Source organism: Colobus angolensis, unplaced genomic scaffold (genome assembly GCF_000951035.1).
Source record: "Colobus angolensis palliatus isolate OR3802 unplaced genomic scaffold, Cang.pa_1.0 Scaffold182, whole genome shotgun sequence".
In the NCBI taxonomy this organism is placed as follows: Eukaryota; Metazoa; Chordata; class Mammalia; order Primates; family Cercopithecidae; genus Colobus; species Colobus angolensis.
In genome coordinates, this window is record NW_012114955.1 from 2,266,822 (window position 1) to 2,286,133 (window position 19,312).

The 19,312-nt window shown below is 44.8% G+C and overlaps 1 protein-coding gene and 1 pseudogene across 7 annotated transcripts in view; one reads left to right on the forward strand and one right to left on the reverse strand.

Moving 5' to 3' along the window:
- Nucleotides 1-3,362: 3,362 nt before the first annotated feature.
- UBE2H (ubiquitin-conjugating enzyme E2H) overlaps nucleotides 3,363-19,312 on the reverse strand; it is a 126,649-nt gene continuing 110,699 nt past the window's right edge. For 5 of the 6 annotated variants that reach the window (XM_011939591.1, XM_011939589.1, XM_011939593.1 and 2 more), the window contains 2 exons: nucleotides 11,857-11,985; nucleotides 3,363-7,677 (listed from right to left, as the gene is read on the reverse strand). In XM_011939591.1, coding sequence (XP_011794981.1) covers nucleotides 7,553-7,677; nucleotides 11,857-11,985 — 254 coding nt within the window. In that variant the 3' untranslated portion in view covers nucleotides 3,363-7,552. The remainder of the gene's footprint in view (nucleotides 7,678-11,856; nucleotides 11,986-19,312) is intronic. The other variant, XM_011939590.1, reaches the window with a different exon arrangement.
- On the forward strand, nucleotides 16,703-17,402 carry LOC105510017 (annotated as a pseudogene). The gene has a single exon (XR_001001509.1). The product of XR_001001509.1 is annotated as a 40S ribosomal protein S8 pseudogene (transcript).

A 19,312-nucleotide genomic window follows, 5' to 3' on the forward strand; every position in this document is an offset into this window, starting at 1 on the left:
TCTAAAAACTAGATTTACTAGAACTAAAAACATTTACTAGAATGTTTTTAATGATAAATGTAGATCACATTCTATTTCTCTATTTCTGCACTAGGAAGTGGGTTTGAGGTAAATCTGGAGTTTTATTTTCTGGCCCTACTGCAGGCACCGGAGGTTGGGGACACCATTGTCAGTAGAAATGGGGATGTGTATGGGGAAAGGCCCTGATCCTCAGAGACCATGCCCATAGAGTGAGCCCTGGGCAGGAGGTCAGCCAGGGAGCATCTCACAGGGCCCAGGCGGCATGAGGGTCACACAGACACAGGTGCCCACAGCCCCAGCGGGCATTGGGGGCAGGCACTCAGCTTGGCACAGCATGATTCTTGGAGGGAACACATATGGATGGCCTGAGGACCCAGGTTCTAGCCCGGTTATGCCACTGCCTATGTGACTAAGCCACCTGGCACAGCATAAGCAGTTAATGTCCTGATCTACTTACCGAAGGGCTCACTGCAGTGAGTGGGGCTCGCGAGGGGAAGCCGTCTTCAGCCTGCCCATGGTGGTCCCCTCTGGAGGAAGGCATGTTTCGGGAATCCTGATTTGTTACCAGCACATAATTTTCAAATTGGCAGAAATGCATCGTTTAGACGGGCGCAGTGGCTCATTAGAGCATTCTTACTTTTGTGCTAACCCTGAAATCCACGGGGTATTTCACAAAGCACATCTCAATTTGGAGGCTACATTTTCAACATTTAAAGTGACATGTAGTCCTCCAAAAAAAGTTGTTTTGCAGAACAATTTACACTCGTTTTAAAATTTAATCCCAGTACTTTGGGAGGCCAAGGTGGGCAGATCGCTTGAGCCTAGAAGTTCAAGACTAGCCACGGGCAACATGGCACAACCCCATCTGTATAAAAAATACAAACATTAGCCGGACGTGGTGGCATGTGGCTGTAGTCCCAGCTACTCAGGAGGCTGAAGCAGGAGGATCAGTTGAGGCTGCAGTGAACCATGATTATGCCACTGCACTCCAGCCGGGGCAACAGAGTGGGATCGTGTTTCCAAAAAAAAAAAAAGGAAAAAGAAAAAAACGCATCTTTAAAAGCCCTGTCCTGCGCGTGTGAACACACACGAGTGGAGTGCAGCAGGTCCTGAAGCGCTGCTTATAGAACTGAGGAAAGCGGAGGCGAGGCTGCCCACAAAGAGGCTGAAGCTTCTCCAAGGAGCCTCTTGCTGCGCGCTGGCCAGCCTTGGTGGCCAGGACCCCGGGAGAGGAAGCTGAGGGAGGCCTGAATGCCAGCTGCACCTGGCGTTCAGCACCCCATTCTAGGTTCACTGTCAACTACGGGCACAGCCAGAGGGTGCAGTTTTCTCTTAGGGAGTCCAAGTCCATTGTTGCCACCTCTGACCCCTTGACACCAGGTCCTGGCAGCCAAGTGCCCTCTTTCCGAAAATAAACACCCTTCACTACATAGGTACACACGCACGCGCACAGGCACACGCGCGCCACACACACACACAGAGGGAAATGCTCCTCTTTCATCTTCTAACATTAAATCCCTGGTCGGGATAACTCTTCAGTTCCAAGAAGTTGGGGGCACACACACAGTACACCCTGAGGCCCAAGTTGCACTGTCCAGGGCTCAGCGGGGTGTGAGTCCCTGAGATGCCACTTACAAATAGGGCATGCCAGGAGGCTGCAAGGCCTCTGCAGCTCCAGGGATTGTGGGAGTCAGAAAAATCCTTTATCTTGGTTCTGGGTGGGGAGCGGGACACCCCCAGATCCAGTGTCACAGCCACTCATTCCCAGGGGGACAGAGCAGCCTTCAGAGCCAGCAAGAAAGTTTTGAGGCTCAGAGCCCACCAGCTTCCTTTTCCAGGACAATGTGCCTCAGAAACCCTGGTCCCCTTCCCAGGAAAGGAACGACGACTCAGGCAGGTAGTGACAAGCCACCTGCCACTTGGGAAGCAGCTAGACTGAGGCTGAGAGGGTGAGTGGTGCTGGGTGAGATTACCAGGGTTGATGGAGGGGGGCGGTTGGGAGACCCAAGTGCCAGTGACTGCACTGAGACTTCTCCTTGGTGGGGGGCGGGGGGGGGTGTTAAAAGCAGCTGCCTTATGTGAGATCAATGGAATGACTGTTCACGTGGCCTAGGTACCTCTTAAGTCCCCTTTAGGCTGGAAAGTGCTCTACACCCCCAAAGCTCTTTGGCCTAAAAACTCTAAACCTGTGTTCAAACCTTGGTGTTTCGTGGTTAATATCTAGCATCCTCTCTGTTACTCTCTCCTGTGATGGGGAACTGTTTCGCGGCCTGGGTGGAGTTGAGTCACAGGGTGGCAGAGTCAGAACCTATTAGTCTAGGGATGTCGCTTCACAGCTCAGTACCCAAGGTCCATGAAAGCCCAGTGAGGGGCCTGAAGTTGCACAGCTGGCTAATGGAAGGGCCGGGACTCGAACTCATGGCTCTGTGGTTCAGTCCTTTGGCTAAAGGGTCCATGAGTGCCACCCACAAAGAGTGTCTTAAACGTTTTGCTTCTGGGCTCTGGAGGGCATCCCGGGTAGCTGGGGGGGGGGTTCCCTGCCAGTGGGGAGGGAGCAGGCACTGGCACACCATTCCTCAGCAGTCCCACCTCATTCAATCTGGCAGGTACGTACGAAGCCGGGCCAACTGGGGAAAATGCATCAGGATGTAGGGAAGGAGAAAAAGGAGTTTAGGGGAATGAACAAGGAGAAAACAGTGGAAAAGAGATGGAATGAGAACACATGAACAAAGCAAAACTATTTCCTTTGTCTTAAGGTCCTGCTAACAAAACCGTCTCCATTAGACTGAGCAGTATCGCCATCTGGTGGTAACCGAGAGCAAACGCTTTAGAAAGCAATCGAAATGCTGGTCTAATCCAGCTACGCGTTTTCCCATGCAAAACCCACCGTTCCTCATCTCCCAGGCTTAGCACTTGGCAGAGGACCACCTGTTTAGGCAGATCAGCCCCGGCAGGAAACTGCACTGTCCGTGAACTCCAGGCCTCGGAGTATCCTCACTGGGTGTGAGTTGACAGGGCTTAGAAGGTTTAGGCATGGGGGTAGATTGGGACCTTCGGGCTTTACAATGCTCTAGTGGAGGAGCCTCACAGCCCCGTTCATAGCCAGCAGTCTTGCATCTGAGTTCCAGGTTCAAGGACAGGCCTCTGGGCAGAGCCTGTAGGTTATCACTGCCTAAGGGTGCCACTCCCTTCCCAAACTAATTTAGTCATCTGCATTCCATGAGCTGCTCAGCCAGAAGCCAGCGTCTGCTGCTCAAAGGAGCCAGAACAGAGAGGGTGTTTTAGAAAACCAGCTGAGAGTAATCATGAGGGCTATTATCTTATTGATCAAGGTCCAGCCATTTGCCAAGGTATATACACGTTTATTTAAAAAAGTTTACAGTTTTCATTATACACAACTATTAAGAGGTTATAGTCAGAGGAGGCATGTGTCCTGTTGACAGACGTGCCTACTAGATCATCACAATGCAAGAAGAAAGGTGGAAGGGAGGAGACAGGGCAAGGAAAAATAAGCGATAAAAAGCTTCAGATTTCAGTTACGGGCTGGCAGTCCCTTTTATCTTTTCAAGTATCACACAATATGTACCAAATACAATCCATAAATAATGGCCATTTCTTCCCAAGCCCCCAGCCAAGATGAGTGTTTGGCTAAGTTCAGAGCCCTGGCCCTTCCTCAGATGAGTGGAAAACCTGCGCACCAGAGGGCCGATTCCCCCTTCTCAAAGGGCTTCCTCCCACTCACCCATCCCTAACGGAATCGCCGAGGTGTTAAGGGGCCAGAGAAAGCACAAACATGGATTCAGAAGTCCAAAGAAATGCAGTTCGTTGCGCCCAATCAGAGATATTTGATTTCATTCAACAAGGCTGGGAGCCCAGGTGGGAAGTCGATAAAAAATCTTGCCAACTTTTGTAAGTGGCTTTTACTTTTCTAAGTCACTGAAACAAGGAAGGGCCACATGCCATTTAAAATCAAACACTAGCTCCCAGAGACTTGGTGTCTAGAAACTTGACCCATTGAGGCTAGCGGAGGATCTTTCATGATTCTCAGCCATCCCAACGGGAGGCCTAATATAAAGCACGTGCCAGGCCAATGCCAACTAGGACTTCAGGGGGCCTTTGGAGGGAAAAATTCCTTTGAGAGGAGACATTCCTCAGGAGCTTAGATCAGCCAGCTGGCAGTCAGAACAGCTTTTAAAGAGGATGAGAAATGTTAGGTACTGGAGAGATGATATGGCAACTCCTGATAATGACCTCACTAGTATAAAATGCTGGTTGAAACTGCACAGTAACCTCAAGGAGGGTGATGAGATTGAAGACAAAGCCAAATGCCAGTGTCCAGGATGGCTACCACTGACCCTGTGCCCATAAGCCCCCGGTGCTGGGGCTTCCAGAGGGAGCCTAAGGGCGGTGGATTCAATGTTGCCAGGTTGCAACCATCTTGCTTGTTGGTGTTTGGCAAGAGCTTGAGCTCAGTTATGCGAACAGGGGCAAAGAATGGCTTGCGCTGGTAAAACATGAGGATCCAAAAACTATGGGCACTAAAGCACTAAAAAGGGGAGGGAAACCGCCAGAAGTGGCTCTGACCTGCTGCCACTGCCACCACCTCTAAAGCCAAGAATGTACAGCCTCTGCCCAGGGATCTGGATGCTTTTCTGAGTGTTGGAAGGGCAGCCTGGAAAGGCATCTGGTGGTGAAACACCCCTGCTCCAGACTTACGCTACCATCTATTGTAGGGGGCCCAGAGTCCTCAGATTCACTGCCAGGCCTTCTTCCAGATCTTTCTGTACCTGTATGTTTTGGGTTCCTACTCACACCTCTCCCAGGCGCAGGGAAAGGACAAAAAGCGTAAGAAGAGACTCTGTTCAACCCAGCAAAAGTCAGTTTCCCAGCGGAGAGGCGAAGCCCCACCCAGAATGTAAACATGCACGGGACCAAGGTTAGTGCCCAGACAGGACAGACTTGCACAGAGCAAGAGGGCATAGTGGGATCTATGTGGCAATTACAGGAGCTTCCAGCGCTAACAGAGGAGCCTTATCCCACCTTCATCATACAGACTTAGATGGACACACACTCTCTAGCTCACACTCTCTTCGCACGTGTGCACACACACACACACTCTGCAGCCACACTCAAATCTGCTTAACTCCTACAACCTCCCCCAGCAGGTCACTGGACAAGTCTGTACCTTCCGCTCTCTGGTGCTGGGGCTCTGGTCAGAGGCGAGCCAATGTCTTATCATTAGAGAGATGCGGGATTAGGTAAGGGGCAGAGCCATGACACTGCTCTCACACCTTCCCGAAACTGGGGTCTACTCGGTTTTTTGACAAGATCAAAAGCAATTCTTAACTGGTCATTATTTTTTTTTAAGGTAATTAGAACACTATTGTTTATACAATATTGAAAAAATACAATTTTTTATTGTTTGAACTCAAATCACCACCCAGCACTTTAAGCCTACCCTAAATAGCACCTACAATAAATGTCATAGCACAAGCAAACTGCAAAGTCAGCAGGTAAGCAAGTTAGACAGTGCCAGCAGAGACCCTCCCTCCCCCAAAGCAATGAGAAGACAGCGTGCTAGGTAAGAGTGAAGTACACCATTACATGTTAAATAGTTAATACTACCCTTCCAGCAAGCCACAGATGCTAGATGGATAACTCAGTACGGTTAACTAACCACAGCCCTACATCACTGCACTTTTTTTTTTTTTTTTTTAAAGAAAACCTTTTGCTTCATGCCCGTAATTAACATAAAGTAAATTCTTTGTCTTTTTATTTAGGAAAATAATCATGCTAAAAGCAAGTTGTACTTTATATAGATTTTCAAAGAAAAGATTGATTGTGCTTTTTGAATAAAAAGAGAGGGTATCTTCCAACTTCACTGACTTAAACCTTGTGGAATACAGCACTTCTAAACTAAAAACACACATCAAAAAGAAAAATTAAATAATCCCAGCGGGATGCTCAAAAATCGTCTTTAGAAGGTTTTAGGATTGGCTAATTCTGCTATTATCTTATTGGCTGCGGCAAAAAAATACAGAGCTGCTGTCTAAAATTTCTCCAAACTCCCCTCCAAGTTCAGCAGGCAACACTGAGATTTGAAAGAAACTCTGCAGCAACCTGGACATATGGTTAGCTGAGTCGACCTTTGATTAGCAGGCATTTTAAACTGATTTCCTCTTAACATACACAGGAGAGAAAACATTTGCTTCCTGCAGGGCATGTTCTACTACATCGTATTTCTGAATCCCTTCTTCCTATTCGGTCACTCTCTGAAAAAAGTTGGTTTGTTTTTCCCATGTAGAATCACTCTGGGTACAAAAACCTTTATTTGTTCCAATTATTATTCGTTTTAAATTTAGAACCTGTGTTGGGTCTAATAATACCCATTTCCCACTCCCACAAGCAGATGATGACCAGGCTGCTGCCAAGAGCAGCAGAAAAAGGGAAAACCAAACCAAAACACCCAAGTACCCAGGGCTTTGCATTACCACACGGGTCTTCTCCTCAAGTCTAATGGTCCATGAGCAGCTTGTCCAAGGAGGCAGCCGCCTCTTGGTAGGTGAAGATGAAATCTGCAACCTTTCTAAGCACAATACACACACACACCCCAGAAAAAAATAACCCCCCGAAAACACAACCCTCTTATTTAAAGCTCGTAAGTTCAGGGTAGCGGTCTCAAACTGCCAAACACTAGGACGAGGATGTGACTCTGCATGTGTTTTGGATGAGAGGAAGCATCGTCCCAGTCACTTTTCTCCTCCTGTGCTATCCTTTCAAAAACAGTCTGGATTACAAGTTCTACCCCAAGAAAAAGAACCGGTTCAGAAAATACTTCTCCAAGTTTCTCCAACAGAACACTGTGGCTGCAGGGCCTGGTAGTGTGAAGGGCAGGAACTGACATATGAAAATGTACTTAAAATCAGAGTCAAAAAAATGGTTTTACGTTTTAATACTCTAATTAGCTCCCTGTTTTATACTGTAACTCCACAGAAGACATAGGGCCACCTAGGATTCACAGGAAGGAGCGGCTCTGATTCTTACGTGGCTGGCTCTAATGCCCCCACAGCAGGCCTCTTCCTCCCCAAGTTTTTCCTTTCCATTTTGAAAAAGCACTATATTATCTTCACATCCAAGACCTGGTTGGTTTGGTTTGTTTCTTTGGAACCATCAATAAAAGAAGCGATTTTTTCCTGTTCTTTTTACTCATGTCTACCTATCAGAGCGGCTATTTCCTTTGACAGTTCAGTAGCACACAGGCTGACTTGGCCACATGGACTCATGAATGCATGCATTCGGACCGCATATTGCTACCAAATGGAATGTGGGAATATGCTATGCACCTCAGGTTGAGAAATGACCAAGAAATCAAGATCTAAAGGGTGATATATAATATATATATATCAATGCTATTATTCATAAAAACCTTGTTTAGTAATAAAAAAAATTGCTTTGTTTAAATATGAATATTATAGTCTGCTTCTCATGGTTAGGAAATAATAGTCTTTCTGAAAAGCAGGTGCTTTTTCTACTACAACTCCATATCCTGGGCCTCATCTTCGGAAAAGTCAGACATAGAGCTCTCCGATGAGCTGTCCCCGGTGCCCTCTTCCTGTTCTTTCAGTGCCTCCTCCGTGGCATATTTCTGGATGTACTCTGCACCAGGTGGGAGAAAGACAACAAGGGCAGTGAGTGGGTAGGCATGTGCTTGGCGACCCCAAAAAGCTGGCAAGGCTGGGGAGGTTCAAACTTACCTTGAATACCAGGGGGGGACAAAGATGACAGTAATCATGGTCACTACAGCTAAGGGGAATCCCACAGGGAGACTTCTCTGGGACAGGGTTTCTGCATTTTGCCCCGAGGGAAGGGGTATTGGGAAGAGCAACACAGCAGGCTCAGCTTGCAGGGGAATACGTGCGCTGCAGCACCCCAAGAACTCTTCAGGGATGGGGGAAATGGGAGCCCCATGCTTTCTTTTTACTTTCACCTCCCAGATAGTACAGACAGGACTAGTCATGATTCCATAGTAATTTTATAAGGAAATCCCCCATCATTTTTAGATCTGCAGTCACATCATTACAGTCAGCCCAGGTCTATTATTTTAGGAATCGATTTTAGTCTAAACAGGTCCTGCCTGTCAGGTTTTTGAAGCAGCTGGCAAAACCATCGCTCAATCTGCTCAGGACTAAGCTGCTATATGGAGACACCACTTGGCTCTGGGTGGCTTTTCCATGTATAATTTACCTGAAGGTAGATTTCCACTGCTACGGCCTTGGTGGAACCCTAGTAGGCTGAATAAGACTGCTGAAACTGCTTTTAAGAACTGCTGAATAAACAAACTTGTTCCTAAAAACTCTGTTTTCAAGTGAATGGCCTACACATAATAGGAAAAGACAAGACAGAAACCGATTTAAAATGCAAGCCACACAAAAACACACCCTTGTGGCTTTGTTTTTCCTCCTACAGAGTTGCAGGGACTCACTGCAATAGGAAGATAAGCTGAATGGCCAAATGGGCCTACCGGATTTGAATAACTAGCACAGGGCCTAGCTAAGAATGTTTTTATATTTTAAAGATTGTCTTAAAAAAATAAACACAATGTGTGATAAAGGCCACATCTGGTGAATGTGGTCCTTTACAGAAAAGGTTTGCAGACTTGAGACTTAGAGCCCTTCAAATTCATTATAACAAACCTTTATGCTAATGATTTTGATGATATTAAAGTAGCCCATGATTAGGTAGGAATTTACCTTAATTTACATTTTAGAGTGAAATAAATGTTTATTCAAACTTTAACAATTTTATTTTTAACCTCTAATGGGTTGGCTATTTTGCGTCTTCCTTTGTAGAAGCTACACATTGACATTGTTTTTTTGGACACTAGAATTTGATACTATCAGCCCTCTTTAATGTATTCAAGGAAACAAATGTATATTAAGTACTTAGGACAAGGCCTTTGGGATAGGGAAAGGAAGAGCAAGGTCACCAATGAGGAGAAGGAAACAGAGGAAGATAAAAGGAAGGAGCTGCTGAGTGTCACCAGAGGGAAGCAGTTACAGAAGAAAAACGGCTGAGGCAGTCCCAGCCACACTGACCCCCAAGTCCTGCCAGCTATGACATAGGGGAGGTCACTCCAGGGAAACGCTTTGCTTTGTTGAAAGTAAGTGGCTGGGATGCTTAAACACAACCTTAAGAGAGAACTATGGCCAGGTGCAGCGGCTCAAGCCTGTAAACCCAGCACTTTGGGAGGCCAAGGTGGGTATATCACCTGAGGTTAGGAGTTCGAGACCAGTCTGGCCAACATGGTGAAACCCCATCTCTACAAAAATACAAAAAAACTAGCCAGACGTGGTGGCACACGCCTGTAATCCCAGCTACTCGGGAGGCTAAAGGAGAATCACTTGAATCCGGAAGGCAGAGGCTACAGTGGGCTGAGATCACACCATTGCACTCCAGCCTAGGCAACAGGGCAAGACTCCATCTCGGAAAAAAAAAAAAAGAGAGAGAGAGAGAGAACTATATTTGAGACCTTGTCTCAAAAAAAAAAAAAAAAAAGGAGTAAAGGCAAAGAGGTAGATTCCACTCAGTATCAGTATCAGAGAGCCCTGAATGGCAGGCAAAGATGTCACCCAGCAAAGGGTTCTGAGCAGGGAAGTGACAGCTTTAGACAGCTCCAATGGTGCCCAGTGTTATGCGCTATCCAATATTTAAACACGTTTGCAGACATGCACTGTAAGACAGTGCCAACTAAGTATGAACGCTGACTGTGTTAGGTGTGTTGAGTTGGTGACTGCCACACAAATGGAAATGTCCAGCAGCAGCTTGGGAGAGAGGCCAGGCCTAGACACACACATTGAGAAATCATCTCCCTGGAGGGGACTGACTGAAGCTGTGAGAGGTGAAGCAGCTCCCCAGGGCTGAGAGGAAGAGACGGAGCCCAGGGACCAAGTCCTAAGTGAATGACTACATTTAGGAAACGGAATGAGAATTTTCCAGAAAGGTGAGGGTAAAATATAACACTTGCAGAGAGGTCCAGCAAAATGGAACCTGAGAAGAATCCAAAGGATTGGTAAGAAATGAGGGCACAGATTAAGCAGAGGAGGGGAAAAAATGAGAGGAGTTTACGGTGAGGATGCAAGTTTGAAAATGAAAGGGAATAAACAGCACGACTCCTAAGGGAGCCCACAGGAGCAGATCACCGCTTCCGAAACAGGGAGACCTCTGGCGGGTGCAGGAGGAAGACTGCATTGGGAGGGGCGGGGGGTTGGGAAAACAAGATCACAGGTTGGTGGTCTGAGTGAGTTTGAGAAATGAGGAAGGGTGTCTCTTATTTCCCACAGGAACAAAGAAAAGATGTAGGGGGAAGGGGAGAAGACATCAAGGTACAGTAGGAACTGGGGGTGAGCTCAGGTCTGATGGCCATGATTTTCTCAGATTTCTAAGAAAGACAAAATGATAGCCAACATGAACATTTCCTAAGGCCGGGGGTCCGGACACTGGAGTGAGCCATTCCAAGATAAATGCAGGCTCGGTTCTTTTTGTAAATGAGACTATAGCAGATATGTACTGCAACAGGGCTACTGCTAAATTGTTGAGACGGAATGCATATGTGAACTAGAGAAATATACTCTGCTCCAAGATATCTGTGGTTTGCAGACATTGCTAAGTGATTCCTATTTCAAAGTTTTAATATAGTCTCATAACAGCACTTTATCTGGCTGAAACTGCCTTTTTCTTCAAATACATGTTTGCTCAGCTATATATTTTGCTACATAAATTAGATATTAATTTGCAAAGCACTTGAGATCTACTTAATTATAGTAAATTTATTTCTGCTTTATCTCAACAAAAGCTCCAAACAATACCCTATAAAGACCTTGGAAGAAGAATTAGAAAACAAACAGAAGAAAAGCTATTGTTTCATGAAGAGTCCCTGTTTGCCTCATACCTGCACATTTCAGAGTGAAGACCTGCACATTCAAGCTCTGGTAAATTACTTCTACTGCCACCTCTTGCAAATGTACCTCAGATAGGCCACACATTTTGAGGAAGCCAACATTCTGGACTGCTATGCAGACAGGCCCATCATGTGAAAAACGGGTTAGATACTAATGCCTGCCATTGGTTAAAAACAGCAGGTATATTACACACTTTGAATTCCTTTGCTTCTTGGTGGAGCTTCATGTATCTAGACTTTTCACTATGAAAAGTAACAGAGGTAAAATGGACAATCCAGTGAACTCAGGTGGAGCTTTAGATTTTTTTTTTCTTTTTTAAAGACAGAATCTTGCTGTCACCCAGGCTGGAGTACAATGGTACAGTCTAGGCTCACTGCAACCTCTGCCTTCCGGTTCAAGCAATTCTCCTGCCTCAGCCTCCCGAGTAGCTGGGACTACAGGTGCATGCCACCACACCCGGCTAATTTTCGTACTTTTAGTACAGATGGGGTTTCACCATGTTGGCCAGGCTGGTCTCGGCCTCCTGACCTCGTGATCCGCCCACCTCAGCCTCCCAAAGTGCTGGGATTACAAGGCGTGAGCCACCATGGCCAGCTAGATGTTCTTTCGCAAACTTATCTTCATTTAAATCAAACTCACATCCCATCAGCATGTAAACTGTTTCAAGAATGGGAAAATAGGATTCTAAATCCTAAAGGATGAGCAAACTGGTACTACTACCACCCGAGGTTGGTGAGTGCTACTTCAGCCCACAGCTGTCTCTTTTTAGGCCTGAGAAAAAGTATTAGGAACTAAGTAATTTAAGAAGGACTTTTAATGACTGAAGCCCAGTAGATTTAAGTTCTTTTGTCTCCAGGTAAACTACGCACCCTCTTACCTTTAATTTTCTGCTTGTATTCTTCTGGTCGGTGGAGGTACATGGCTGCAGCATCACCATTGAGAGGATCTATGGGGTTAGGATAGGCCAACAACTGGGGCAGGAAGGACTCAAATATATTGGTAAGATCTGAAAAACCAAACAGAAACATGTCATGCACAGGAAATACAAGTTCACCTAAAATTCACCTGCATTCAGTAGTCAAGCTGCTTACCTTCTTAGATATTTAACTACATGGGGATGATTCTCCATACAAGTGTGCTCTAGTACATGTGACCTAATATTACACATTCATTTCAATACCAATTAAAATTTTTAATTTTAATTTTAATTTGAAGAATGAGATAAAGATATACCTGATATTCACTTTGAAAGACAATTTTCCCAATTCTATTTCACTCTATTTCTATGGCTATTTCACACAGCCATTTTCTACAGCTTACAAAACCCCCCACTGTGAAAGGTATTCAAATGCTGGGTCTTAAAAGAATTGAAGATAGTTTTTTTTGTTTGGTTTGGTTTGGTTTTTCCTCTCTGTTGCCCAGGCTAGAGTGCAGTGGTGCAATCCCAGCTCAGTACAACCTCTGCCTCCAGGTTCAAGTGATTCTCCTGCCTCAGCCTTCCAAGTAGCTGGCACTACAGGCGCCTGCCACCATGCCTGGCTAATTTTTGTATTTTTATTAGAGATGGGGTTTCACCATGTTGGCCAGGATGGTCTCGAACTCCTGACCTCAAGTGATCTGCCAGCCTTGGCCTTCCAAAGTGCTGGGATTATAGGTGTGAGCCACTGTGCTCAGCCTTGAACACAATTTTATAGGACTTGACATTTAATTCAATTCTTGCAACTTCTAACGGAGGTAAATACAACCAATTTTTCAACTATTCTGGGTAATGAGGATAGGAATTATATGGACCACATAAAACCACAAATATTCATAAGACAGATAAGCACCAATCTACTACATTTATTTATTTAAAAAAGTTTTTTTTGAGAGAGGATCTCACTCTGTTGCCCAAGTTGGAATGCACAGGTGTGATCATACCTCACTGCAACTTCAAACTCTTGGGCTCAAGCCAACCTCCCAGCCTCAGTCTTCCAAGGAAATTGGACTATAGGCATGTGCCACCATGCCCAGCTAATTTTTTTTTTTTTTTTCTTAATAGAGACAGGGTCTCCCTATGCTGCCCAGGTTGCTCTTGAACTCCTGGACTCAAGTGATCCTTCCATCTTAGCCTCCCCAAGTGCTGGGATTACAGACATGACATTTATTAATTCCTTTCTTGCCAGGCATACACAGATAATAGCTACACACAGTTAGCAAACAACAAACACCCGCAGTTACCCAGCATTTTAGAAAAGCAGGCCCTGAGAACCTGGATATAACACAACCCACATGCCCCACAGCTCAGAGATACTGTAACTTCCACTCTCTGCTCCTCAGTGAACTGTGGCACTCCTGAGAAATAGAAGGAGATGAGAATGCTTCCATGACTCTGCCCAACTCCAGCGACTTTGCCATGTTTTATATCAAACACTCCTGTTTCTGGAGACAATGCTGAAGTATACTAAGTAGCATAAAAAACTATTCGTTAATTTAGTCAACTCTTTCAACGAATTTTTCTTTTAACAATGGGCGCTCCTCTGCAGTATTACAGATGAATGTTTCGCCAAGCCACACTGCTTGAGATCTGTGGTTCTCAGGCAGGGGTGATTTTGCTCCCCATGGAATTTGGCAATGTCTAGAGACATTTTTGGTTGTCATATCTAAGGCGTGCTACTGGCATCTGGTGGGTGAAGGCCAGGGAAGCTGCTAAACACCTACAATGCACAGGACAGTCCCACAACAAACGATTATCTAGACCAAAATGTCATCAGTTCTGAGATCTAGATAAAAGGGGTAGGCAAACCTTTTTGTAAAGGGTCAAATACTTTTAGGGCTTTGCAGGCCACATATGGTCTCTGTCGTATCTATTCAAAACTCAGCTCTGCCACTGTTAACACAAAAGCTGCCAGAGTATAGGTCAACAAATCAATGTAGCTGTATTCCTATAAAACTACATATACAAAAACAAGTACCCAAGGTCTGCCCAACTTCGCTCTAGAAAATCTTACCTATAAGAGGTGGCTCTTATCACTGTAAGGTTAAGAAGCTGAGCAGTTAGAGAATAATCTAGAGCTGTGTTACTTTCTGCAGTGATAAAAATGTTTTATATGTGCCCCATCTAAATCAATAGCCACTAGCCACAAGTGGCTACTGAGCACTCAAAATATGGCCAGTGTGAATAAGGAAATTAATTTTCAGTTTATTTAATTCTAATTAAATTTAAATAACCACACATGGCTAGTAGATCCCATATTGGACAGTGCAGGTCTAGAGAATGATGGGCTAGAGGGCCCCATGACAGCTACCACGTCCTGTTCTCACACACCAGGTATTGACACAGAGCAGCTCTGCCTTATAACAAAAGCCACAGACTTGGGGTGATTTCATCAGGGTTTATTTTACCTTCATAAGGCTGACTTCAGAACAGTCCTAAAGAGCCACTTTATAGTAAGGTTCTCACGTACCATGAAAGAAATGCTGACACTCTTAATCAAAAAAGCAAAACAAAAATCACCTTCCTAGATAACCCCCCAAACTATCTGCAGTAAGATTTTCACTGATGTTTTATTATTTTTTTTTTTAAAGGGAAACAATTATTATGGTACAAAACCATTGAAAACTACTTGTTTTCAATGGAAAAAAATGCTTATACTTGAATGCTGGGTAGAGAAAGGCCATAAAATGGTATGTTTTCTAGAATTACAACTATGTACAGTGTGTATGCACAAGACGAACATTTTAAAAAGCTACCTTCAAGGCAATAGGTGTGTAACTTCTACTTTTCACATTTCAAATGACATTTCTTTTGCCTTTAAAAATCAACATTTTTGGCTCACACCTGCAATCCCAGAACTTTGGGAGGCCAAGGTGGGTGGATCACATAAGGCCAGGAGTTCGAGACCAGCCTGGCCAACATGGTGATATCTCGTTTCTACTAAAAATACAAAAATTAGCTGGGTGTGGTGGTGGGTGCCTGTAATCCCAGCTACTTGGGAGGCTGAGCCAGGAGAATTTCTTGAACCCAGTGAGCCGAGATATGTGCCACTGCACTCCAGCCTGGGCAACAAGAGCAAAACTCCATCTCAAAAAAACAAAAACAAAAACAAAAAATAGTAGTTTTACAATTGAATGTGATCGTGATCCCAGAACAGGGAAGAGTCAAACAATAGTTATATTAACAGTAATTTTTTTTTTTTTTGAGACGGAGTCTTGCTGTCACCCAGGCTGGAGTGCAGTGGTGAGATCTCCACTCATTGGAAGCCCCGCCTCCCGGGTTCACGCCATTCTGCTGCCTCAATCTCCCCAGCAGCTAGGACTACAGGCGCACGTCGCCACACCCGGCTATTTTTTTTGTATTTTTAGTAGACATGGGGTTTCATCGTGTTAGCCAGGATGGTCTCAATCTCCTGACCTCGTGATCTGCCCACCTCGGCCTCTCAAAGTGCTGGAATTACAGGCGTGAGCCACTGCGCCCGGCCCATTAACAGTAATGGCAGGTTAATGCTTACATAGTGCTTACTACAAGCAAGGCATTCTTCCAAGCTCTGCATATACACTCTTAATTTCACTACAGTCAATGAGGTAGGTACCATTTTACAGAGGGAGAAACTGAGGCACACAGAGCTTAAGTATGGATCTGGAACTCAAACCTGAGCTTATCCATTATGCTGCCTCTGCTAATGGATAAAACACACACTGCCCCAACTTTTACGAAGGCACAAGCTCCCCGTGTCTCTGGGTCAAAAATTGCACACCATCGTTGGCAGGGAAGCTAAATCCATGGATCAGAGATGATCACATCCTCCCCAAAGAATCTCTCACAAGTGCAAAGAAGGATGCTAAGCAAAGGACGTTCAGGTGTTTCTGTGGCTATTCACAGAAGCGGTATGCTTGTTTCCACACTGCTTCACCGCAGGAGGCAACCCGCAGACACCCGCACACCGTGAACGGAAGACTCCTCCTGCCATATTATTATTACACGTGCTGCTCAAAAGGATTAGCAGCTGGATGCTATTACATAACAACAAAAACCTTCAAAAACAAAGCATAGGTTTTATGTTCTGAAGTAATGTTCAGAAGTGCTTCAGGGCTAGAGAAATATTACAGATAACATGTTACAAAACTAGGAGCTTCGCGTGTCCCAGAAAGAGATTTTATACCCTTTCCTACTACTTTTAAGTTTCCTCAAGCTACCAATAAAAGGCTTTGCCTATGAATTTGTTCCAAACAAATAAAAGAACCCTTAATTATTGGTTCTTCCTTCTTGTATCTACCGTCTTCCTGCATTAAAACATTTTTGATCCATTTTACAGATGTGCTGAGTCACACCTGTAAAACAGAAGAGCAGAAAAGGAAACACGTGAGGCCTAGTTTTGGGTGAAGATGACAACTTCAGGAGGCCAGGATGTGATGGCTCTGGCCATCTTAAAGTAATGAGGCTTTCCTGCTAGTGGCTAACACAGTGATTACTCCTGAGGGTGCTTCTGAAAGGAGCATCTCTCAAATGTGCAGATAGTCTTCTTTCAAGATAAATACACTGGCAGAGAAGACTAAAACTATAAATCAATAATAAAATAAAGATACTCATCTGTAGAAAAATAAAGAACATTTTTTCCCTAGATTTTTGTTAGATAAAACGATAAAAATGTGTCGATAATAGTGATAATAAAAATGTGTCAGTTCAAAGATCTTTATCTAAAAACATTAACCTTCAACTTCCTTTAAAAAGGAAGACAGGATTTCTCTTTCCAGCCAGCGCCGAGCGATGGGCATTTCTCGGGACAACTGGCACAAGCGCCACAAAACCGGGGGCAAGAGAAAGCCCTACCACAAGAAGCGGAAGTATGAGTTGGGGCGCCCGGCTGCCAACACCAAGATTGGCCCCCGCCGCATCCACACAGTCCGTGTGCGGGGAGGTAACAAGAAATACCGTGCCCTGAGGCTGGACGTAGGGAATTTCTCCTGGGGCTCAGAGTGTTGTACTCGTAAAACAAGGATCATCGATGTTGTCTACAATGCATCTAATAATGAGCTGGTCCGTACCAAGACTCTGGTGAAGAATTGCATCGTGCTCATCGACAGCACACCGTACCGACAGTGGTACGAGTCCCACTACGCGCTGCCCCTGGGCCGCAAGAAGGGAGCCAAGCTGACTCCTGAGGAAGAAGAGATTTTAAACAAAAAACGATCTAAAAAAATTCAGAAGAAATATGATGAAAGGAAAAAGAATGCCAAAATCAGCAGTCTCCTGGAGGAGCAGTTCCAGCAGGGCAAGCTTCTTGCATGCATTGCTTCCAGGCCGGGACAGTGTGGCCGAGCAGATGGCTATGTGCTAGAGGGCAAAGAGTTGGAGTTCTATCTTAGGAAAATCAAGGCCCGGAAAGGCAAATAAATCCTCGTTTTGTCTTCACCCGTGTAATAAAGGTGTTTATTGTTCTGTTCAAAAAAAAAAAAAGGAAGACAGCCCGATACAGTTGACCTAAACCTGTAGAGTACAGTCAGCTGACCCCATTTCCGGCTATCTTAACTTCTAAAGCAAGTCCCAAGATCCCTGAGTAAACGGTTTATGATGAGCAAACAGCCCTTACTTTTGCCTTAAACTCAATTAGAACCAAAATGTGGTTCATTAGCACTGACTCTTCAGTCTGATCTTATATTAATGTTAAAATTATAACACTCATATCTCAGTTTAGGCATATAATTTATATTCATATTTAATATTTAAAAACTGGCTTGGCACAGTAGCTCAAGCCTGTAATCCTAGCACTTTGGGAGGCCGAGGCAGGTGGACTGCCTGAGGTCAGGAGTTTGAGACCAGCCTGGCCAACATGGTGAAACCCTGTCTCTACTAAAAATACAAAAAATTAGCCAAATGTGGTGGTGGGCACCTGTAATCCCAGCTACTCGGGAGGCTGAGGCAGGAGAATCACTTGAACCTGGGAGGCAGAAGTTGTAGTGAGCTGAGATTACACCACTGCACTCCAGCCTGGGCAATGGAATAAGACTCCCAAATCATAACAACTTATCGTCAAAAGCAGCATCACTTACTCTAGAGCAGTGGTTCTGGGCTAAGTCTAGGTCCTGCTTGTCTATCACAATTACCTGTGGAGTTTTTCCAAAAACTTGCTTAGCATCCTAAGGTTGCAGCTTCACACTTACCCCAGGGCTTCTGGTTTAGGATTGGATGGGATCTGTACGCGTGTGATACAGACATCTGTGTGCAAATGCACAGTCAGGAAATACTACCTGGCCCATAATCCCCTATCCCCAAATAGATGGGAAGGAAAGGGCCATTTGCTTGTAGGTTCTTTTGTGCAAGAAAATGTTCGCATCTAACAGCTCGACTCTGGTTTAGTGACCTTCCTTGACCCTTCCCTCTTTTCTGCACACTGCTGTTACCACTGTTATCTCTAGGCAGAGGTGTGCCAAAACCACAGGCAGTCAAAAGCAGATCTGTTCTGGAGGGGAACTAAAGGGCCACTTTGGAGGAGAATGGGTGTTAGGGGATGGTTAGAATCATCACCTAACATATTGTGGACATCCGGCAGAGCAAATTCCATTAGGCTGAACTGTCTCCAGCAAACAGAAAGCTGGCTCCTCAGTGGTGAACAACAGATGAAAAATCTAAAAGACCACAAGTCTAATTTCAGGCTTTCCACTGACTTGCTCTTAGACCTTGGGCAGGTCTCTTCCTTTCTACATCTCTACTTCTTCACTGCAAAAGGAGAAGTATAACATTGCTATTCCTTACAGGGAAGTAACATACATTACTAAAAGTGACTATAAGATATACCTCAAATTGCACCAGAGAAGTAAACTATTAATACAAATATGACATCCTCAAAGGGTAGACATTTCAGCTACCTGTATCCCTTAAAGAATATGTATTAATTAAAAAGAGTTACACTGAAAAAACGTACCAACTCTTAAAGTAAAATCGCTCTACTCCAGGTGACTCACAATGAGATGGTGCAGAGCTTGAAGGAGAAAACACAAGAGGGGATGAATCACACATCTCATGTTTTATTATTGGCTATTTATGAACCAGTGACCACAAGTTATTTCTTTTTCCTCTATTTCCTTTGAAATAAATGGAAAATTTCAAGCTGGGCATGGTGGTTCATGTCTGTAATCCTAGCACTTTTGAAGGCCAAGGCAGGAAGACTGCCTGAGCCCAGGAGTTCAAGAATAGCCTGGGCAACATAGGGATATCCAGTTTCTACAAAAAATAAAATAAAATAAATAGTAACAATAATTGGGCATGGTGGCATGTGCCTGTGGTTCCAGCTACTCAGGAGAGTAGGTGCTCAGTAGTTGCTGAGGTGAGAGGATTGCTCAAGTCAGCGGCGGGT